This window comes from Aotus nancymaae, unplaced genomic scaffold, assembly GCF_030222135.1.
Source record: "Aotus nancymaae isolate 86718 unplaced genomic scaffold, 86718_ANA_hifiasm-v0.15.2.pri h1tg000053l, whole genome shotgun sequence".
Classification (NCBI taxonomy): Eukaryota; Metazoa; Chordata; class Mammalia; order Primates; family Aotidae; genus Aotus; species Aotus nancymaae.
Genome location: NW_026988467.1, coordinates 6,147,844 through 6,169,136, shown reverse-complemented (window position 1 = coordinate 6,169,136; position 21,293 = coordinate 6,147,844). Strand labels below are relative to the sequence as shown.

General features: G+C 47.7%; 1 protein-coding gene and 1 pseudogene across 2 annotated transcripts in view; both read right to left on the bottom strand.

Annotated features, from left to right (window-relative positions):
- CA6 (carbonic anhydrase 6) overlaps positions 1–21,293 on the bottom strand; it is a 28,950-nt gene that overhangs the window by 4,464 nt on the left and 3,193 nt on the right. For both annotated transcript variants that reach the window (XM_064363716.1, XM_064363715.1), the window contains exons 2-6: positions 20,645–20,824; positions 12,220–12,368; positions 10,561–10,653; positions 4,638–4,707; positions 2,794–2,951 (exon numbers count right to left, since the gene is read on the bottom strand). In XM_064363716.1, the coding sequence (XP_064219786.1) occupies positions 2,794–2,951; positions 4,638–4,707; positions 10,561–10,653; positions 12,220–12,368; positions 20,645–20,824 (650 nt within the window). The remainder of the gene's footprint in view (positions 1–2,793; positions 2,952–4,637; positions 4,708–10,560; positions 10,654–12,219; positions 12,369–20,644; positions 20,825–21,293) is intronic.
- Positions 6,908–7,646, bottom strand: LOC105731810 (proteasome activator complex subunit 2-like; annotated as a pseudogene).

Sequence of the window (21,293 nt, the reverse complement as noted above, 5' to 3'; positions counted from 1 at the left end):
ACATGGAAAGACCCCTTCTCTACTAAAAATACAAAAATTAGCCAAGCACAGTGGCATGCACCTGTAATCCCAGCTACTCGGGAGACTGAGGCAGGAGAATTGCTTGAACCCAGGAGGTAGAGGCTGCAGTGAGCCAATTTCATGTCACTGCACTCCAGCCTGGGAGACAAAGCAAAACTGTCTCAAAAATATATATATATATATTAACAACTGGGCTAGAGCTTGGATTTATATAACCCTGACAAAGTGACTGTAAGAAGATCTCAAGTCCAGGGAGGTTCTGGGTGCTGCGTGAAAGGCACTATGGAACTCATCTCTACGTGCATTCTTCCAGCAGGTATCTGCACACAATCTCTTTTCAGCTTTTTATATGAGTCTTTGTCCAATGGTACAAAGGAGAGAAAGAAGTAAGCAGAAATATATCAAGTGGCAAACTCAGTTTTTGTTTTTAAAAAAGTCTGGTTTTTTTTTTGTTTTTGTTTTTTTGTTTTTTGTTTTTTGTTTTTGAGACAGTCTCGCTTTGTCGCCCAGGCTGGAGTGCAGTGGCACAATCTCGGCTCACTGCAACCTCTGCTTCCCAGATTCAAGTGATTCTCCTGCCTCAGCCTCCCAACTGGCTGGGACTACAGGCCCGCCACCACGCCCAGCCAATTCTTATATTTTTAGTGGAGACGGGGTTTCACCGTGTTGGCCAGGCTGGTCTCGAATTCCTCAGGCCATCTGCCTGCCTCTGCCTCCCATAGTGCTGGGATTACAGGCGTGAGCCACCTCACCCAGCCTGAAAATGTCTGTATTTTGTCTATATCCTTGAAAGGCACTTTTGCTGTACATAGAATGTTATACTGGCTATTTATTTTCCTCAGCACTTGGGAATTATGTTTCCACTCCCTTCTGACTTTCACTGTTGCTATGTTGAATCGACTCTGTCTAATGATACTCTTTCTGTGACAATCTGTCTTTCTGGCTGATTTTTAAATTCTTTCTTTGTCTTTGATGGTTTCACTGCGATGGGTTTAGCGCAGGGTGTTGGGTATTCACACACATGTATCTATACACACCCGGAGAGAGACAGAGAGAGAAACTAATTGGCATTCTCGAATACATGACTTGGTATCTCTTCCTGAAAATTGTCAGCCAGTATTTTGTCAAATCATGCCTCTTCCCTGCTCTGCCCCTTCTTCTAGGATTTTGATTAGACAGTTACTAGACCTTTCCACTATACTACGTCTCTTCTTTTTATAGCTCCATCTCTTTTTCTCTTTGTGCTGCATTCTAGATAACGTTATTGGCTGTCTCCAATTTACTAATTCTCTCTCAAACTGTATCTACCATGCTGTTAAACGCATTCATTGGGTTTTTTATTTATTTATTTTGGAAACAGAGTCTCACCCTGTCGCCCAGGCTGGAGTGCTATGGTGTGATCTAGGCTCACTGCAACCTCCGCCTCCCAGGTTCAAGCGATTCTCCTGCCTCAGCCTCCCGAGTAGCTGGGATTACAGGTGTGCCACCCAACATGCCTGGCTAATTTTTTGTATCTTTAGTAGAGACGGAGTTTCACCATGTTGGCTAGGGTGGTCTTGAACCCTTAACGTCGTTATCTGCCTGCCTCAGCCACCCAAAGTGCTGGGATTACAGGCATGAGCCACCATTCCTAGACAAAATTTTTTTTTTTAGACAGAGTTTTGCTCTGTCACCCAGGCTGGAGTGCAGTGGTGCAATCTCAGCTCACTGCAACCTCCACCTCCCGGGTTCACGCCATTCTTCTACCTTAGCCACCCAAGTAGCTGGGATTACAGGCACACACGACCACACCTGGCTAATTTTTTGTACTTTTAGTAGAGAAGGGATCCACCATGTTGGCCAGGCCGATCTCAAACTCCTGTCCTCCCAAAGTGCTGGGATTACAGGTGTGATACCCTGTGACAAGCCTGGATTGTTAATTTTTGATACTATTTTTCCATTTCTAGAAATTCTATTTGGGTTTTTTCCCAAGTCTGGCTGCCCATTTTAACATTTTTTCATTCTTTCCTCATATTTAAACCTCTTATTTTTTTATACATACCAAATATTCTTATGTCATATTAATTGATAATTCCACTAACTGAAATCTTTGTAGGTCTGAATCTACTGGTTCTCATTTATAATGTCTTTTTTTCTCATATGTTTTGTGGGGGTTTTTCCTTAATTGAGCTAATTTCAGGTAACTTTATTTGTGAAAATTCTTCTAGGTCTTGATTTAAGATCATTTTTCTGGAGATAATTGACCATTTGCTTTGTCAGGTGCCTGGGGACACTTCCAGCCTGACTGGAAACATTTTGGGGTGTGGGTGTCCTTGAGCAGGGGTCTTTTCCACCTTTTTCTAAGAAAATGAAAAGTTTAAGAAAAGGAGATGGCCAGGTGCAGTGGCTCACAACTGTAATCCCAGCACTTTGTGAGGCTGACACAGGCAGATTGCTTGAAACCCCATCCCTACTAAAAATAAAAACTAGCCGGGCGTGGTGGTGCATGCCTGTAATCCCAGCTCGGGAGGCTGAGGCAGGAGAATTGCTTGAACCTGGGAGGCAGAGGTTGCAGTGAGCTGAGATTGCACCACTGCGCTCCAGCTTGATGACACAGTGAGACTCTGTCTCAAAAGAAAAAAAAAAAAGGTTGGGTAGGTGAGGCACAGTAGCCCTGCAGGCAGAAAATGCCATAGGATCCCCAGTTGTTGACGTTAGCTGAGATTCTGGGAACAGTCTTGTTAACCAGGCAGTCAAAGGGCAAGACTTTGGCAAAGCGACACCATACACTACCTGCGTCCTGGAGAGCTTGACACAATCTGCCAGCACAAACCAGTGGACGTTCTCAGTGCAGGGAGGAGTGGTGAGCGAGCCCTGGTAGCTGTAGTAGTGCTGGAGGTTCTCGGGCAGCATGTCCTGAATGTCAAGGCCAGTCAGAGTTGTGCTTTGCCCTAACCAAAAACACAGAAGGTAATAGGATGTCAGGGACCACCGCTGCCCCTCGGAGGACGGCTCAGGCCCAGGCCTCGCCAGATTCAATCTCTTGAGTTCAGCAGAACATAGAAGCTGATGATCAGGAAACAATTTCCCAGTGTACTTCTCCCTGGAAGGGATTGAGAGGAGAGGCTTTGGGGATAGATGCACTCAGACACCTCCTCCTGGCTGAGCGGTCTTGGCCGGGTGCTCACTCCGCGGCCATTTCCTCATCTGTAAAAAGGGAATAAGCAGAATTGCTATGAGGGAAGGGGGAATAACGTCTGGAAAGCAGCTGGCATTGAACTGGTACATAGGGAAGTACTCCTAAGTGTAACTGCCGCGGTCACCATTAGCATGGCTAGGCAGAGGATACATTTTATGATCAGTGAAAGAAAGAAATATGGCCCCTGGAGGCTTCTGGGTAAGTGCCCTTGAAGAAAGACCAAAATGCCTTGGTTTGGACTCATTGAGCAGTGGGTAGGCAGCAGTTATAAACGCAGAATCAGGCCTGGCGTGGTGCCTCACACCTGTAATCCCAGCACTTTGGGAGGCTGAGGCAGGTGGATCACGAGGTCAGGAGTTCAAGACCAGCCTGACCAACATGGTGAAACCCAGTCTCTACTAAAAACACAAAAATTAGCTGGGCATGGTGGCAGGCACCTGTAATCCCAGTTACTCGGGAGGTTGAGGCAGGAGAATCGCTTGAACCCAGGAGGTGGAGGTTGCCACTGCACTCCAGCCTGGGTTCCAGAGCGAGACTCCATCAGGAAGGGGAGGGGAGGGGAATAATAATTCTAATAATACCAGCTTAGCTGTCTATGGATTTCTGTCCAGCTGCATTCAGCTCTTTGGCTGCCGGCTCTGAGTTGGTCTGGGCTTTGCCAGGTGAGTTTGTGGAGGGGTGGGGGGTGAAGATATAGAGGGTGTTTGCATGGCAGTGTTGAGTGGCCCTTGAGAGTGTTGGGGTGGGATAGCCTGTGGAGTCTAAGCTGGGAGAGAGATGAAAGGACCAGGTGTCACCAGGAGAGAGACTGTGGAAGTCTCAGGGTTGGAGGATTCGGGTCAGGTGAGTTGCAGGAGGAGCTGGGTGCTCAAGTCAGAGGACTGGGAGGCTGGGAGGTGTGGCCGGAATGGGATGTGTGAGTTCGAGGATGCAGAGCCGATGTGGTTATAGCTCAAAGTCTAGTGTTGACCCTGGGCAGGAGATTGCTCTCATAAGAACGCTGCCTTCTGGAGGCAGAGAGGGTGGAAGAACACCCGAGTGTCTGTATGTCCAAGTGGGATGACGAGCGGCTTTGCTCTTGACATTCATCTCAGCTTGGAACCAGGGTGAACATCTCTCTAGCGGCCAGGACTGTCACTGCCAGCTGGGATGAGAGTCAACGAAGTGAGGCTATCCCTACTTAGTGGAACTCCCACCAGAAGTTCGTCATGGGAATTAACACACAGAATTTATGAGCAGGTTTCTCAGAGAAGTTTGCTGCCTAAGCCAACAGCAGAAATCACTGGAACAAGTGACCTTGCACAGGGAGGGACAGACCCCTTAGCAGGCCCACTGGCCACCCTCCCCACCGGCACCCGTCCCCTGCCCCCGGGCCCACCCCACACTCACACTCTCGCTCATCTCCGTCCCTCCTGCGGCCGCAGTTGGCTTCCCTTACCTGGGTACTTGATGTTGGCCAGATGAGAAATGAAGTTGCTGTAGTAAGTGTTTTCAGGGTAATCCTTCACCTGCAGCGAAACACAGAGCACCGAGCATGAGTGAAGAACAGGCTGCAGCCCACCATCTCTGCTAATCCAGCCCTTCAGCTTTCTAGCTGATTGGGCAGAGCCTAGGGAGTAAGGAGAGGCAGGCTGTGCCCCTGCTGTGTTTTGACGGAGACAATCTGCGTGTTCTTTGCTACCAACTGCACAGGGTCATGCGTCTTTCCAGAAAGGCACTATCTAAACTATTTTGGCAGCTTCCAGGGAAAGAAGCTTCTCAGTCATTGGTGATGCCCTCAGAAACGGCCGATACTTACTCTAAAAAAAAGTCCTCTGCGTGCTTGTTTTCTTTGTTTTGTTTTTTGTTTTTTTTTTTTTTTTTTGAGACAGAGTCTTGCTCTATTGCCCAAGCTGGAGTGCAATGGCACAATCTTGGCTTACTGCAACCTCTGCCTCCTGGGTTCAAGAGATTCTCCTGCCTCAGCCTCCTGAGTAGGTGGGATTACGAGCACCTGCCACCATGCCCAGCTAATTTTTTTTGTATTTTTAATAGAAATGGGGTTTCACTATGTTGGCCAGGCTGGTCTCAAACTCCTGACCTCGTGATCCACCGACCTCAGCCTCCCAAAGTGCTGGGATTACAGGTGTGAGCCACTGCGCCCGGCCTGTGTGCTTGATTTGGGCAGTGTCAGCCACAGTCAGATTCTTTGTGATGAGGACGGCTTCATCTCATGAGCTCCCTTCTTCATCCTCAGGACTTCTGACAGAGAGCCGGAAGTCCGGGGCAAAACAACTGCAGTTCCCTTAACACTAGATCACTCTTTTCTGTGTGAGTATTGACTTTAAAAGCCAGAAACGTTACTTTGGGTGAAAAAGATCTATTCTGAATGGCTATCTTCAGTCAAGCAGTGCTGGTTCAAGTCTCTTTGGCTGTGTATAAATTCGGCGTTCTTGGCTTTATGACTGCATTTGCTGTTTGTTGTCTGGATGTCTCGTGCCGTTTTTGTTCCATTGGTCCACCTTTGCTGCCTTCTTTTGTGTTAAGCAAATACTTCTCATGTACCATTTAATCATTTTTATTATTTTCTTAGTAGTGGTTCGAGTGATTACCATATACAATTCAATCACAATCTTGGTCAGGTTAATATTTTCAATTTCAGTAAACGCAAATTTGCTTCAAAAAAAGCTCTGTTTCTTCCTCATCCTTTCTCCTATTTTTGTCATAGGCATTACATCTACATATATTATAAGCCAGTGGTATATACAGTGGTATAGTCACTGCTTTAAATAATCTTAAGGGTTTTTAAAAAGAAATTAAAAGAAGAAAACACACACAAAAAAAATGTATGTAGTCTTTTCCATTCTCCATTTCCAGTACGCTTCGCTTCTTTCTGTGGATCTGAGTTACTGTCTGGTATCATTTTCTTTTAGCCAGAAGAATGTTCTTATATATGTCTTGTAAGATGGATCTGCTAGCAGTTATACTGATTCTTGTATATCTGGGACTATCTTGGTTTCACCTTCAGTTTTGAAGGGTAGTTTATCGGATATAGAGTTCTTGATTGACAGTCATTCCACTGTGTCTTGATGACTTGAAAGGTCAGCCATTAATTGTACTCTCATTCCCTACATATAAGAAACCCCTCTTCTCTTGCTGCTTTCAGCAGTTTGATTTTTGATGTATCTAGTCTTGGGGTTTATTTATCAGACTTGGGGTTTTTTTAGTTTCTTGGATTGGTAATTTACATTTTTCTCCATATTTGAGGCTTTTTGGCCGTTGTTTTGTTTCTCTCCACTTTCTCTTTTTTTTTTTTTTTTGATGATGATTTAAATTTTAATTAACTAAAATAAAATTCAAATTAACTGCTTAGTCACAGTAGCCACATTTTAGCCACTCAGTGTGGCCAGTGGCTACCATACTGAAAAGCACAGATATAGAATTACAGAAAGTTCTATCAGACGATACTGTTTTAGACTGCCAAGTTTTAAGCTTCAGCCTTACCAAATCCAAAAGGCAGGAAAAAAACATGTCGATCAAAGTAAAAGAAGGAAGAGGAGTCTATTACAAAGGGAGATGAAAACAAAGAGGGACCCTAGACAAAGACCTCAGCTGCGGGCAGAATGCTGCCCACTTTCTCTCCTCTCCTTCTGGGACTCCCATTATATATATGTTGCTATGCTTGATTTTGTCCCCATGAGTCTATAAGGCTGTTCATTTTTCTTTTTCATTTAGGTCATTTATTTTCCTTCTAGTCCTGGGTTCAGTACATAGATGGCTTCTCTTCACCCTTTGGGCTGACAATTTCCTCCAGGTTGCTGATGATGATATGATAAAGCTCAACACTGAAGGCCCTCAGGTCCAGCACCACGGCCCTGAGCTCCCCATACGCTGCCTCATCACACTCATGCACCAAGGCCCGGTAATCCATCACATGAGTCTCCTTGGAGGCCTTGGCCACGGCATCCCCACGTTCTGAGAAGTACTTGGAAATGGTTGTCTGGAAAGCTTCCACTTTGGTCTTGACAGCATTTCACCCTCTCTAGCACCTTCTCCTGGATTGCTACCCCAAAATCATTTCCATCTTCAATCTTGGGGATCAGGTGCTGGATCCATACCAGAATGCATTTCTCTTTGAGAGTCCAGACATCTGGCTTAACCAGGGACAGGACCTTCTCATTCCTAGGGAGAAATCCACACGTAGGGACTTCTCTCTTCTCCTGCTTATCTGTTTCTGTCTCCTCATTCTTGGGTGGAAGATCTGGGGCGGGGATGTCCAGTGGGGCCTGGAGGGAAGTCAGGTCAGCCACACTGAGGGAGTCCTCTTGAAGAGCTGATTCAGGTGTGTGATTTTCTGTGGCAAGAATCTGTAGAGGAATTCCTCAGCCTCCTGGAAAAGATTCTGCCTGCAGACCTCCACCTGTTTGCGGGCCTCTCTGCTCAGGCACTCCCCACAGGGCTTGGCCATGCTGCTTCAGGTTGCTAGATCTCTGGTCTCTGTTCATTTTTCTTCTGTCTTTTTTCTCTGTTTTTCAGATTGGATAATTTCATTGCTCTATCTTCAAATGCATTGATTTTTTCTTCTGCTGCCTCACATCTGCTTTGGGCTCATCTAGTGATTTTTTCACTTTGTTTATTGTACTTTTCAACTCTAGACTTTCCATTTGGTGCATCTTTAAAGTTTCTCTTTCTCTACTGAAATTCCCTTTTTAGAGTCATTGTCATCATATTTTCCTTCAATTCTTTGAACATAGCTTCCTTTCATTCTTCAAACATGTATGATAGTTGTTTTATTTTTTATTTTATTTTTCTCCCAGCCACAGCAATGATAGTTATTTTAAAGTCCTGTCTGCCTAATCACTCTGGGTCCACTCAGGTCAGTTTCTATTGATTGTTTTGAGGGGTTTTTTTCCCTCATTAAGTATGGATTACATTTTCCTATTTCTTTGCATGCTCAACTTTTTTTTTTTTTTTTCTTGAGATGAGGTCTCACTCTGTCACCCAGGCTGGAGTGTAGTGGCGTTATGTCGGCTCACTGCAGCCTCTGCCTCCTGGGCTCAAGTGATTCTCCTGCCTCAGCCTCCCGAGTAGCTGGGACTATAGGCACGTGCCTGGCTAATTTTTTATATTTTTAGTGGAGATGGGGTTTCACCATGCTGGCCAATCTGGTCTCAGACTCTTGACCTCAGGTGTCCACCTGCTTCAGCCTCCCAAAGTGTTGGGATTAAGGTGTGAGCCACCGTGCCCAGCCTGCATGCCCAACTTTTATTGCTGCAAACTGGATGTTTTAGATAATATATGGCAGCAAGTCCTGATTCTGATTTTTGTAATTGTCCTCCCGCATTCTGTGTGTGTGTTTATTTAGTAACTGCCTGGACTTAGTCCGCAGGCTCTGTCTCCCAAGCAGTATGCAGCAGCTGATATCTGTGCTCAGTTTTTAAATCTTATTTGTATTCTTTGGGGCTGAATTCCTAGGAGCTACCTACAGTCAACACAGCTTTGTGGTCAGTAAAATGATTTGAGCAGAAGTTGTGCTCAAACCCCTTGAGCCCCTAGGACTCCTCCTGATGGATCTGTGTGTAGGTTTTGAAGCACATTCATAGTTCAGCTAGTTTGCAGGTCGGCTTCAGCTTTGACTTTTTATCAGACTCTGTTAGGGTGTTTATGTAGCCCTTCCGTCTCTCTCTCCTTTTCAGGATCTTCCTCATTAAATTTCTGACTTGTTTCTCACTCACCATTTACTGTAACTGGGACTGCAACCTCTCAGAGCTGCAAGTTTTTCCTGTTTGCTTTCTGTGTTTTCTGTCAAGCTTACCACTTTTACTGACATTATTCCTGAGCATGGTTTTCAACTTCCACCCCAAATCAAGTCAGCTCCCCTGCCCAGGCAGTGAAGCTGCTGGTTTTCCTGACCAGCTTTGCCTGATAAAACTAACTTGCTGACCAAATTATGGGGTACGGATGGGAACATCCCCAGGAAAGACGTCTACAGACATTCATTACTCTTACTCAATTCTAGCCATTTTTCATGAATAAATGTCTCAATTTGCTGTTTGCCTGGGATCCATTTCCAGAGCATCGAGATGGTTGTTTTTTTTTTTTTTTTTTTACAATTTTATCTAATTTAATACTTGTTTTGGGGAGACTGGATTCCTGCCTATTCTAGTCACTTAGCCTGAAGTCCCACCCTCTAGACTTTTTATTTTTTTTGAGACGTAGTTTCACTTTTTCGCCCAGGCTGCAGTGCAGTGGCGTGATCTCGGCTCACTGCAACCTCCGTCCCCTGGATTCAAGTGATTCTCCTGCCTCAGCCACCAGAGAAGCTGGGATTACAGGCACCTGCCACCACGCCCAGTTAATTGCATTTTTAGTAGAGATGGGTTTTCACTATGTTGGCCAAGCTGGTCTGTCTCAAACTCCTGACCTCAGGTGATTTGCCCACCTCGGCCTCCCAAAGTGCTGGGATTACAGGCATGAACCACCACACCTAGACTTTTTTTTTTTTTTTAATGAGATGGAGTCTAGCTTTATTGCCCAGGCTGGAGTGCAGTGGCAGGATCTCAGCTCACTGCAGACTCCACCTCCCGGGTTCAAGGGATTCTTCTGCCTCAGCCTCCCAGTAGCTGGAATTACAGGCTCCTGCCACCATGCCCAGCTAATTTTTGTATTTTTAGAAGAGATGGGGTTTTGTCATGTTGGTCAGGCTAGTCTCGAACTCCTGACCAGAAATGCAGAGGTGTTAGCTGGGCGCGGTGGCTCAGGCCTGTAATCCCAGCACTTTGGGAGGCTGAGGTGGGTGGATCACCTGAAGTCAGGAGTTCTCAACCAGCCTGGCCAACATAGTGAAACCCTGTCTGTACTAAAAATACAAAAATTAGCAGGGTGTGGTGGCAGGTGTCTGTAATCCCAGCTATTTGGGAGGCTGAGGCAGGAGAATCCTTTGAACCCGGAAGGCGGAGGTTGCAGTGAGCCAAGACTGCACCATTGCACTCCAGCCTGGGCAACAAGAGTGAAATTCCATCTCAAAAAAAATAAAACAAATGCTGAGGTGTTGCCTTTGTCTGATTGGGTTGCGGGTTTCCCCTTGCCCTTCAGACCATCTGTGTCTAGTCAGCCCCTCCGTGATTCCAGCTCTTTTAAGTCAGCTTGCCCAAGTTAACCAATTGATGACAGAGATTGATGACACAGAAGGAGCACAGTGACCGTGAGCAGGAGCTGGAAGAAGAGGGTCGATCTTCATCCAGTCAAGTTCTCCAAGAGCTGTGAGCTCGGGAGAGGATGAAGAGTGATCATAAAGAAGACTGTTCAACCAGACTTCACACCTTGTTTGGACATCCACCTATGACTTGAGATGCAGACACACGTGGGTGGTTTCTGCTTACCTCAACGAAGGCTGCCAGGACAGCCAAGCCGTCCTGCGCATCTTGGGCTGTCTCATAGCTCTGGTATTTGGAATTGTAGTGAACAACGTGAATCTGTAAGAGCAAGGCAGGGTGGGTCAAGGGCAGTTCACAGCGATTTGAATGCTTAAGGTTTCCAGGGAAGAAGGAGGAGAAAGAAAGGGGCTCCATCTGAGGCCTCAGTCCGTTCCACACCAGCAACTTGGACCTCCATCTCCCTCCCTCTGGGCTGCAAATCCTATTCATCACAACCAGAAACTTCCCCAAGAATGAAAAGAGCAAGAGTGGATCTGGAAGATGGCAGTTCCAGGGTGTTTCCCTGACCACACCTCCCTCCAGGCAGACGAGCTGGCAGAGCCGGGGTTCTCCTGGGGTGTCTGGCGGTTTGCCGGGAGGATGAGCTTGTGCCTCCTTGTCCCAGATAGCCACTGTTAAATTGTAGTCATCTTAAAGACGAATTCTGGCAAAAGAGGGAACTCGGAAAATCTAACACAGGCCTGGTGCAGTGGCTCATGCCTGTAATCCAGAACTTTGGAAGGCCGAGGTGGGCGGATCACTTGAGGTCAAGAGTTTGAGACTCAGACCAGCTTGGCCAACATGGTGAAACCCCATCTCTACTAAAAATACAATTAACTGGGTGTGGTGGCAGGTGCCTGTAATCCCAGCTTCTCTGGTGGCTGAGGCAGGAGAATCACTTGAACCCAGGGGACGGAGGTTGCAGCGAGCCGAGATCACGCCACTGCACTCCAGCCTGGGCGAAAGAGTGAAACTACGTCTCAAAAAAGAAAAGGAAAGAAAATCTAACACATAGAAATCCAGCTGAAACAAAGGAGAGTTCGCCACACCTGTGGGCTGTTGTCCTGCAGCCTGAGTTCTGCAAGGGCAGGAGCTTGCCTGTACCCCGGTCACAGAGTGGTGACCAGTCAATAGCTGTTGAGTGAATAAAAAATAAAACTTCAGGATGACTTAACTGCTGCCATTGCACAGAGTCTTTTGGCTGTTTGTTTTGTCCTCAGATTGGAGTGCAGCAGCATAATCAGGACTCACTGCAGCCTCAACCTCCTGGCCTCAAGTGGTCCTCCCCACTCAGCCTCCTCAGAAGCTGGAACTATACACATATGCCACCACTCCAGGATAATTTATTATTTTATTTTTTTGTAGACACATGATCTCACTATGCTGCAAACTCCAGGGCTCAAGCAATTCCCCTGCCTTGACCTCCCAAAGTGCTGGAATTACAGGCATAAGCCAGCTCACCCAGCCTTGGCTGTTTTAATAAGAAAAGTGACAGCCGGGCACTGTGACTCATGCCTATAATCCCAGCACTTTAAGAGGCCGAGGTGGGTGGATCACCTGAGGTCAAGAATTCGAGATTAGCCTGGCCAACATGGTGAAAGCTCGTCCAGCCAATGTTTTGTAAAAATACAAAACTTATCAGGCATGCTGGCATGTGCCTGTAATCCCAGTTACTTGGGAGGCTGAGGCAGGAGAATCACTTGAACCCAGGAGGCAGACGTTGCAGTGAGCTGAGATTGCGCCACTGCACTCCAGCCTGGGCGACAGAGTGAGAAGAGAATCTGTCTATAAATAAGTGACTACAGGGTTCGAAGGAAAGAGGACGCAGTGGGGGTCCTCACATACCTCGATCACGTGTCTGATCCCATCCACGGTGTGCTCAGAGCCGCTGATGTCCGAGGACGCACCACCCCAGTGAAAGTGCATCTGCTGGGCTATGTACACGGTGCCATTGGCGTCTGTTATGCGCGTGGTATTGGGCAGGCTGATCTGCACTGGAGAGACGAGGTGGGGAGGAGAGGCGTGGGTGAGCACAGAGGGGTCAGGCCTGCAGACCAGGGAGCTTCTCTGCTCACCTCCCACCTCTCTGAGCCTGGGACAAGCCGGTATCATAACTGGCTTAGAATGCCATGAGCAGGGTCACCGAAGGAGAAGTGGGGTTTGCACACAGGGCACAGGGTGAGGTCAGCATGGAGGCCAGGCCCTGAGGAAACCAGGTTGGGCAGGTGCCTCTCCCCAGCACACACCTCCCCGCCCAGAGCCCACGGACCAGCGGCAGGGCCACACAGTGGCAGGTCCAGCTTGGAAAAGGACCCCAGGAAAGGGAAGATCCTGAAAACTTACGGCCAATGGGCGTGGAAACTAGAATTCTGCTATATCTCTGGCCAATTTCAGAATTTGCCGAAGGTGTCAGAATAGGAAGTGGGGCCGCTTAGAACTGTTTTTTCTTATTTTTTTTTTGACACTCACTCTGTTGCTCAGGCTGGAGTACAGTGGCACAATTGTGACTCAGTGCAGCAACTCACTGCAGCCTTTAACTCCTGGCTTCAAGTAATCCTCCCACCTCAGCCTCCCAAGTAGTTGGGACTACAGGTGCACACCACCAAGCCCAGCTAATTTTTGTATTTTTAGTAGAGATGGAGTTTCACCACGTTGGCCAGGCTGGTCTCGAACTCCTGACCTCAAGTGATCGGACCACCTTGGCCTCCCAGAGTACTGGGATTACAGGTCTGAGCCACACCACACCCGGCAAGATCTTCCTATTTAAAGTCATCAAAGGTGGTTGTACACAAGAACATGTTTTCTGGAAGACAGCAAATAGGAGGTATTTAAAACCCGTCAGATGCCCCCTTCTTCCTTTCTAAATTGTCTAAAGGAGCAGGGAGCTGTGATTAAATTTATAACGTCATGTGCTGTAACGCAGGAATCTGGCCTGAAAGGTTTTCACCGGCCCTTTGGCAGAACAAGTGCTTTGTGTTTAGAGCTGGACATGTGGCTGGCCTCAAAAATCAATGCTTGCTAGAAAAGGATGGATGGCAGAGCCTTAAAAGGATGCGTGCAAAGCGAACAGAGCCAAGGAGCTGAGGACCCCAACAGAGCTCCCTAAACGGGCAGTAAGCACCACAGGGGAAACGAGAGAGGTCCCCACAATTTCATTTCCCCAAAACAAAGGAGACGGGATGTGTCACTTCTGGTCACACCGACAGGCCCTCACCGGCCCAGCTAGAAACCAGCCACAACCCTGAGCCTGTCGCTGTGGTTTTGAAAAGGCGAGGCCGAAAGTTAACTGGCTGTCCCCAAAAGTCAGCTGGCTGAAACTTCCAGATCCACAAAAGAACTCAGCTTCCAGAAGAGGCTGCTCCGCTTCATGTGAACTCAATTTCACCAATTATCAGAAGAGAAAAGCTACATAATCCAAGCATTTGCTGCGCTCAAGAAACGGCAAGTCAAAGACGAGAAACTGACTGCGACTGGAGGAGACTTAGAGACCTGATGGTTCTGAGTGCAGCGTGGAATGCAGGATTGGACCCTGGGCCAGAAAAACAGGGGAATGAGAAAGTGATGTCATTCAAATGAGGGCTGGAGTTAATTGCGTTGTATCATTTAAATTCCTTAGTTCAATAATAATTGTACAATCGTTATAAGATGTTAGTATCAGGGGAAGTGGGTGAAGAGTATGTAGGAAATCTCTGTACTACTTTTGAAATTTTTCTAGTGAAAAGCTATTTCACTAAAAGTTGAGGCTGGACAAATTATGGGGGCTCACACCTGTAATCCCAGCACTTTGGGAGGCCGAGGCAGGTGGATCACTTGAGGTCAGGAGTTTGAGACCAGCCTGGCCAACATGGAGAAACCCCGTCTCTACTAAAAATACCAAAATTAGCCAGGTGTGGGGATGCAGACCTGTAACCCCAGCTACTTGAGAGGCTGAGGCAGGAGACTCGCTTGAACCCAGGAGGCAGAGCTTACAGTGAGCCAAGATCACAGCCACTGCACTCCAACCAGAGTGACAGAGTAAGACTCTGTCTCAAAAAAAACGTTGAAAAAGAAACAATCGGCCTCCCACCTCCCCACCGAGCATTCAAAGATCAAACCCTGTGCAGAATTCTGCATTACTCATGGGCGCCTATTTGGGGATGTTTCCTTTTATGTTCAAGTCCTTTCTGCTCAAATGCACCATTCAGTGAACATTTTGAATCTGCTCTGTCAGGATCTGTGGCAGGTACTGTGATGAAAAGATGAATAAGTGATTGTCCCTATATTCAAGGAACTTCATAAAGTAGCCAATAGCATGTATTAAGAAAACAGTGTGTATTAAGAAGACACTAAACACTAGAGGTCCAGTACCTCAGGCATTTAAGCTTTTCTGGAGCCTATAAAATATATTTTGGAAATTTTTAAATATGTATTTTATTGAGATAGGGTTTTACTCTGTCACCCAGGCTGGAGTGCAGTGGCATGACCTCAGCTCACTGCAGCCTCGACCTCCCAGGCTCAAACAATCCTCCCACCTCAGCCCCTCAAGTAGCTGGGACTACAGGCACACGCCACCATGACCAGCTAATATTTAAGTTTATTTATGGAGATGGAATTTCGCCATGTTGCCCAGGCTGGTCTCAAACTCCTTGGCTCAAGCAATCCACCCGCCTTGACCTCTCAAAGTGCTGGGATTGTAGGTGTGAGCCACCGCACCTGGACGATATATATTAATGGTCTACCGGCCCACCAACTGTTACTAGTCTGCAGCAAAACAGAGAAACTGGGAGTTCGTTTTAGAAATTTTGTAGCAATTTGTCTTTGTCTCAACAGCCTGTGTTTCAATTTGAATTTCTCTTTACTGAAATGTTGAACCGCGCATGCCTGTAATCCCAGCACTTTGGGAGGCTGAGGCAGGAGGATCACCTGAGGTCAGGAGTTGGAGACCAGCCTGACCAACATGGAGAAATCCCATCTCTACTGAAAAAACAAAATTAGCCAGACATGGTAGCGCATGTCTGTAATCCCATCTGCTCAGGGGGCTGAGGCAGGAGAATCGCTTGAACCTGGGAGGCAGAGGTTGTGGTGATTGGAGATCGTGCCATTGCACTCCAGCCTGGGCAACAAGAGTGAAACTCTGGCTCCCAAAAAAACAAAATCTTGAATCTAATTTAAATTTAATTAAAAAATGAGCCTGGGCCTAGTGGCTCACACCTGTAATCCAAGCACTTTGGGAGGCCAAGGGAGGCAGATCACCTGAGGTCAGGAGTTCAAGACCAGCCTGGCCCATATGGCAAAACCCCATCTCTACTAAAATTACAAAAATTAATGGGGCATGGTGGTGTGCACCTGTAATCCCAGCCACTCGGGAGGCTGAGGCACAAGAATCACTTGAACCCAGGAGGCAGAGGCTCCAGTTAGCCAAGACCACACCACTGCACTCCAGCCTCAGAGCAAGATTCTGTCTCCAAAAAAAAGAGGAAGTAATAGAATAAAGAATGGCTGCTTCATAAGGAGAGCAGTCCCGAGGGCCACTGGTTGCCCAGGTTTATGGTTATGTCTTGATGATATGCTAAACAAGAATGGATTATTCATGCCACCCCCGTTTTTAGACCACATAGGGTAATTTCCTGACGTTGCCGTGTCATCTGTACACTGTCATGGCATTAGTGGGAGTGTAGCAGTGAAGACGACCAGGGGTCACTCTCGTGGCCATCTTGATTTTGCTAGGATTTGGCCGGCTTCTTTATTGCAACCTGTTTTATAAGCGAGGTCTTATGACCTGTGTCTTGTGCTGACCTCCTGTCTCATCCTGTGACTTACAATTCCTTAACCTCCCGGGAATGCAGTCCAGTAGGTCTCAGCCTTATTTTATCCAGCCCCTACTCAAGATGGGGTCATTCTTGTTCAAATGCCTCTGACATTACTATACAATCACGCATGCTCTTGGTATTTACCCACATGGGTTGAAACACAGAAATCTGCACATGGATTTTTTTTTTTTTTTTTTTTGAGACAAAGTCTTGCTCTGTTGCTCAGGCTGGAGTGCAGGAGTGAAGTGGTGCAATCATAGCTCACTGCAGCCTTGACCTCAAGTGAGCCTCGCACCTCAACCTCCTGAAGCTAGGACTATATGTTTGAGCCACCATGCCCAGCTAATTTTTCGATTACTTTTGTGGGTCTCACTACATTGCCCAGGCTGGTCTTGAATTCCTTGGCCCAAGTGATCCTCCCACCTTGGCCTCCCAAAGTACTGGGATTACAGGCATGAGCCACCACACCTGGCCTGCACATAGGTTTTATGACAGCTTTACTCGTAACTGCCAAAACTGAGAAGCAACCCAGATGTCTTTGGATAGGTGACTGGATAAACTGTAATTGATCCAGACAATAGAATATTATTCAGCACTAAAAAGAAATGAGCTATCAAGCCATGAAAAGACATGGAGGAACGTTAAATGCACATTACAAAGTGAAAGAAACCAGTGTGAAAAGGTTACACGCTGTGATTCCAACTGTATGACATTTTAGAAAAGGAAAAACTATGGGTCAAATAACAAGATCAATGATTGCCCGGGTTCAGGAAGGAAGGAAGAGATGAACAGATGGAACACAGGATTTCCATGACGCTGAAAGGATTGCTCAATGCATGTGATTAGAAACCTGTCAAAACCTGGCTGAGCGTGGCGGCTCATGCCTGTAATCCCAGCACTTTGGGAGGCCAAGGTGGGCAGGTCACTTGAAGTCAGGAGTTCGAGACCAGCCTGGCCAACATGGAGAAACCCTGACTCTACTAAAAATACAAAATTAGCTGGGCGTGGTGGCAGACACCAATAATGCCTGTAATCCCAGCTACTCAGGAGGCTGAGACAGGACAATTTCCGGAACCCAGGAGGTGGAGGTTGCAGTGAGCCAAGATCGCATCACTGCACTCCAGCCTGGGTGACAGAGCAAGCCTCCGTCTCAAAAAAAAAAGAACCCTGCAAAACCAAAAATTAGCAAGTCTTTAATACATCATGTCAACTTTATTGTTAAGCTTACTGTTCGTCAAAATCTCCTTAGATTCAAAGTTTGTAGATTAGTTTTCTTTTCCCTTCAGTGGAATTCCCGAATATGCTTGGAGCTTGCTGAAAAATAGGCAGTGGCAATAGCCATATAACTTCAAAAGCTAAATTATAAAAATCTTTCAAATACTTTACCTTAGGCTGGGTGCAATGGCTCATACCTGTAATCTCAACACTGTGGGAGGCCGAGGCTGGTGGATCATTTGAGGCCAAGAGTTCAAGACCAGCCTGACCAACATGCTGAAACCCCAAATGTACAAAAAAATACAAAAATTAGCTGTGGGTTGTGGCACATGCCTGTACTCCCAGCTACTCACGAGGCTGAGGCATGAGAATTGCTTGACCCCAGGAGGCAGAGGTTGCAGTGAGCCAAGATTGCGTCACTGCACTCCAGCCTGGGTGACAGAGGGAGACTCTTGTCTCCAAAAAAAACCTTTACACCAAAAAATAGAATTATGGCCAGCTGCAGGGGCTCATGCCTATAATCCTGGCACTTTGGGAGGCCAAGGTGGGCAGATCACTTGAGGCAAGGAGTTCAAGACCAGCCTGGACAATATGACCAAACCCCGTCTCTACTAAAAATAAAAAAATTAGCCAGCGTGGTGGCACAGGCCTGTAGTCCCAGCTACCAGGGAGGCAGAGGCAGGAGAATTGCTTGAATCTGGGAGGTGGAGGTTGCAGTAAGCCAATATTGTACCACTGCACTCCATCCTGGGTGACAGAGCAAGACTGTGTCTCAAAAAAATTTTTTTTTTGTCTGGGCGCGGTGGCTCATGCCTGTAATCCCAGCACTTTGGGAGGCTGAGGCGGGTGGATCACCTGAGGTCGGGAGTTTGAGACCAGCCTGACCAACATAGAGAAACACTGTCTCTACTAAAAATATAAAATTAGCCAGGCATGGTGTCACATGCCTGTAATTTCAGCTACCCAGGAGCCTGAGGCAAGAGAATTGCTTGAACCCAGGAGGCAGAGGTTGCAGTGAGCCGAGATCATGCCTTTGCACTCCAGCCTGGTGACAGAGCAAGACTCCTTCTCAAAAAAATAAAGTAAAATTCAAATAATTTTTAAAATTTTAATATATATATAATTAATGTGAACTGTGGGTGCACTCTAATGTCCAGCATTCTGTCATGTGAGGTGAGAACCCCAAAGGAACAGGCTTCTGGACCACAGAGATTTGAGCACAGCCCTAAAGGAAGAAGGTAGAGGGTCCTCTGGAAGTTGGGAGGAGGGAGCCGCTGCAAGCCCCGTGGGAAGCTGGGCTCTTCTCTTCCTTACTTATTCCTTCAGAGCCCTCAGCTCGCTGTCCAGGAAGGGTGAACAAAGCCACTGCCTCTGGCCTTTGTGCTTCACCCCTTCTCCCCAAGCAGACGATAAGGAGGAAGATTCCAACTGCCAATCTGGAAGCTTCAGAGAGTAATTTTGGAAACAGAAGCTTGACATTATGATGAAAATGAGGCTTTTGTTCATTCTTTGTGTATTTCAGGGCTCCTGACCACATAAACCTGAGCCCTTCGACAGACAGAGCTTCATTCTCCCATTTGCTACTTTCACCAGCCCCATAAAGGACAATCGGTTTTTTTTTTTTTTTTTTTTTGAGAATGGAGTCGCGCTCTTCTTAACCCAGGCTGGAGTGCAATGGCACGATCTTGGCTCACTGCAACCTCTGTCTCCTGGGTTCAAGTGATTCTCCTGCCTCAGCCTCCCAAGTAGCTGGGCCACCATGCCTGACTAATTTGACTAATTTTTGTATTTTTAGTAGAGATAGGGTTTCACCACTTTGGCCAGGCTAGTCTCGAACTTCTGACCTCAGGTGATCCACCCGCCTTGGCCTCCCAAAGTGCTGGGATTACAGGTATGAGCCACTGCACCCGACCGGTTTTATTTTCTTAATTGTGCAAGATAAGAAAACTAAGTCCTGTCACCCCTCCACCTTTTTTTTTTTTTTTTTTTTTTTTTAAGAAACAGGATCTCTCTCTGTTGCCCAGGGTGGAGTGCAATGAAGATCTTGGCTCTCCACAACCTTGACCTCCCAGGCTCAAGTGATCCTCCCACCTCAGCCTCCTAAAGTACTGGGTTTACAGGCATGAGCCACCATGTCTGGCCAAGTCCAGTGACTGTCATATCCCTGTGTGACAGGCAGGGAACTGTCTCAACCCAGCCAGGAGTGAGAGAGTGCGGTGCCTTCGAAGGAAAGAAGACCGACATCTGGGGGCGTGAGCCCATCTTGGCCATTAGACACTGTGTGACCCTGGCCAAGTCCCTCGACCTCCTGAGGCCTGAGACTTCCTGCATTAAAAAATGCCCCCTCTGGGGTTGTCACGAGGCTCAGACGAGTCGAGCCACGTTGGAAAATCTGGAGGAAGCTCTGCAAACGTAAAGCGCGGTTTCCAGGCTGGGCGCGGTGGCTCATGCGGTAATCCCAGCACTGTGGGAGGCTGAGGCAGGAAAATTACTTGAGATTAGAGGTTCCAGACCAGCCTGGCCAACATGGTGAAACCCCCGTTTCTACTCAAAATATGAAAAAATTATCTGGGCACGGTGGTGCTTGCCTGTAATCCCAGCTACTCGGGAGGCTGAAGCAGGAGAATCGCTTGAACCTGGGAGGCGGAGGCTACAGTGAGCCAAGATCACGCCACTGCACTCCCGCCTGGGTGACGGAGTGAGACTCCGTCTCAAAAAAAAAAATTCAGTTTCTCATATTATCCTGAAGGGGGGCATCCCCATGGCCCTGCTTTTTCTGCCTGACCCTTCACCTTCTTTCTTGTAGAGAGCAGAAAACCAGAGCTTTCTTCTTAAACCTCTGAGAAACTCTGGTCCTGCCTGTCAGGTGCTTTGAGCTAAATAGACAATATAGGAAAGGCGGAAGAGCTGACCCGAGCTAATGGACAGAGAGCCTGTGTGGGAAGGGCGGCTTCAGCAGCACAACCTGTCCTGCCTGTCACCTGCTGGGCGGGTTGGGTGAGCTGGGGTAAGAGGATAACGCGGCAGGAAGGGGACAGCAGGGACAGGGAGCTGAGTGGAAGACACGCTGCCCTCTCTGGAAGAGCCACCCGGTTCCGGGCCCGTCAGTCCTCATGTTCAACCCGCATGTCGGAGGCCCCCAGCTCTGAGGCCGTGCTCTGGGTCTCTGTGCAAGCCACTCCTGGCAGGGGCACGTGTCACCTGCCTTCCCCCGCAGGCTGCCAGGGGCAGCTTGTGGACTGGAGCCCCTCCCCTCCTCCCCTTACCTGTGTGGCCGTTGTTGACCATGGGGAACTCGCCCGCCTGAGACTCGTAGCCTGTCAGGTTGAGCCCCTTCAGGGCGGGGTTGTACCGCACCTTCGTCCTCTGTAGGTCGATGGGTGACTGTCTCCGGCCCCCACAGTGGGGGTAGTGCTTCGGCCAGTGCTCCTCATCCAGTGCTCCTTCTGAAACAGGAGAGAGACAGTTGAAGGGGCTGCCTGGCCAAGCTCGCTCTGCAGGAACCTCACCAGGCCAGAGGCCGGGGGCCCACAGGACACTTTCTAGAAAGCAGAAGCGGGGCCCTCCGAATGAGGCCAAAAACAACGACTTCAGCTCCAAGGACTTTGGTGTTTGGGGGGCTTTGGTGCTAACCTCTAACTTTCCTGTGGCAACCGCTGGCCCTGGGAACGAGACTCATTGTTTTGAAGTCAATGAAAGTCTTTTTTGTTTGTTTGTTTTGTTTTTTGTTTTTTTTGAGACAGGGTCTCGCTCTGTCACCCAAGCTGGAGTGCAGTGGCTTGATCTCAGCTCACTGCAACCTCCACCTCCCAGGTTCAAGCAATTCTCCTGCCTCAGGCTCCCAAGTAGCTGAGACTTACAGGCACACGCCACCACACCTGGCTAATTTTTGTGTTTTTATTAGAGACAGGGTTT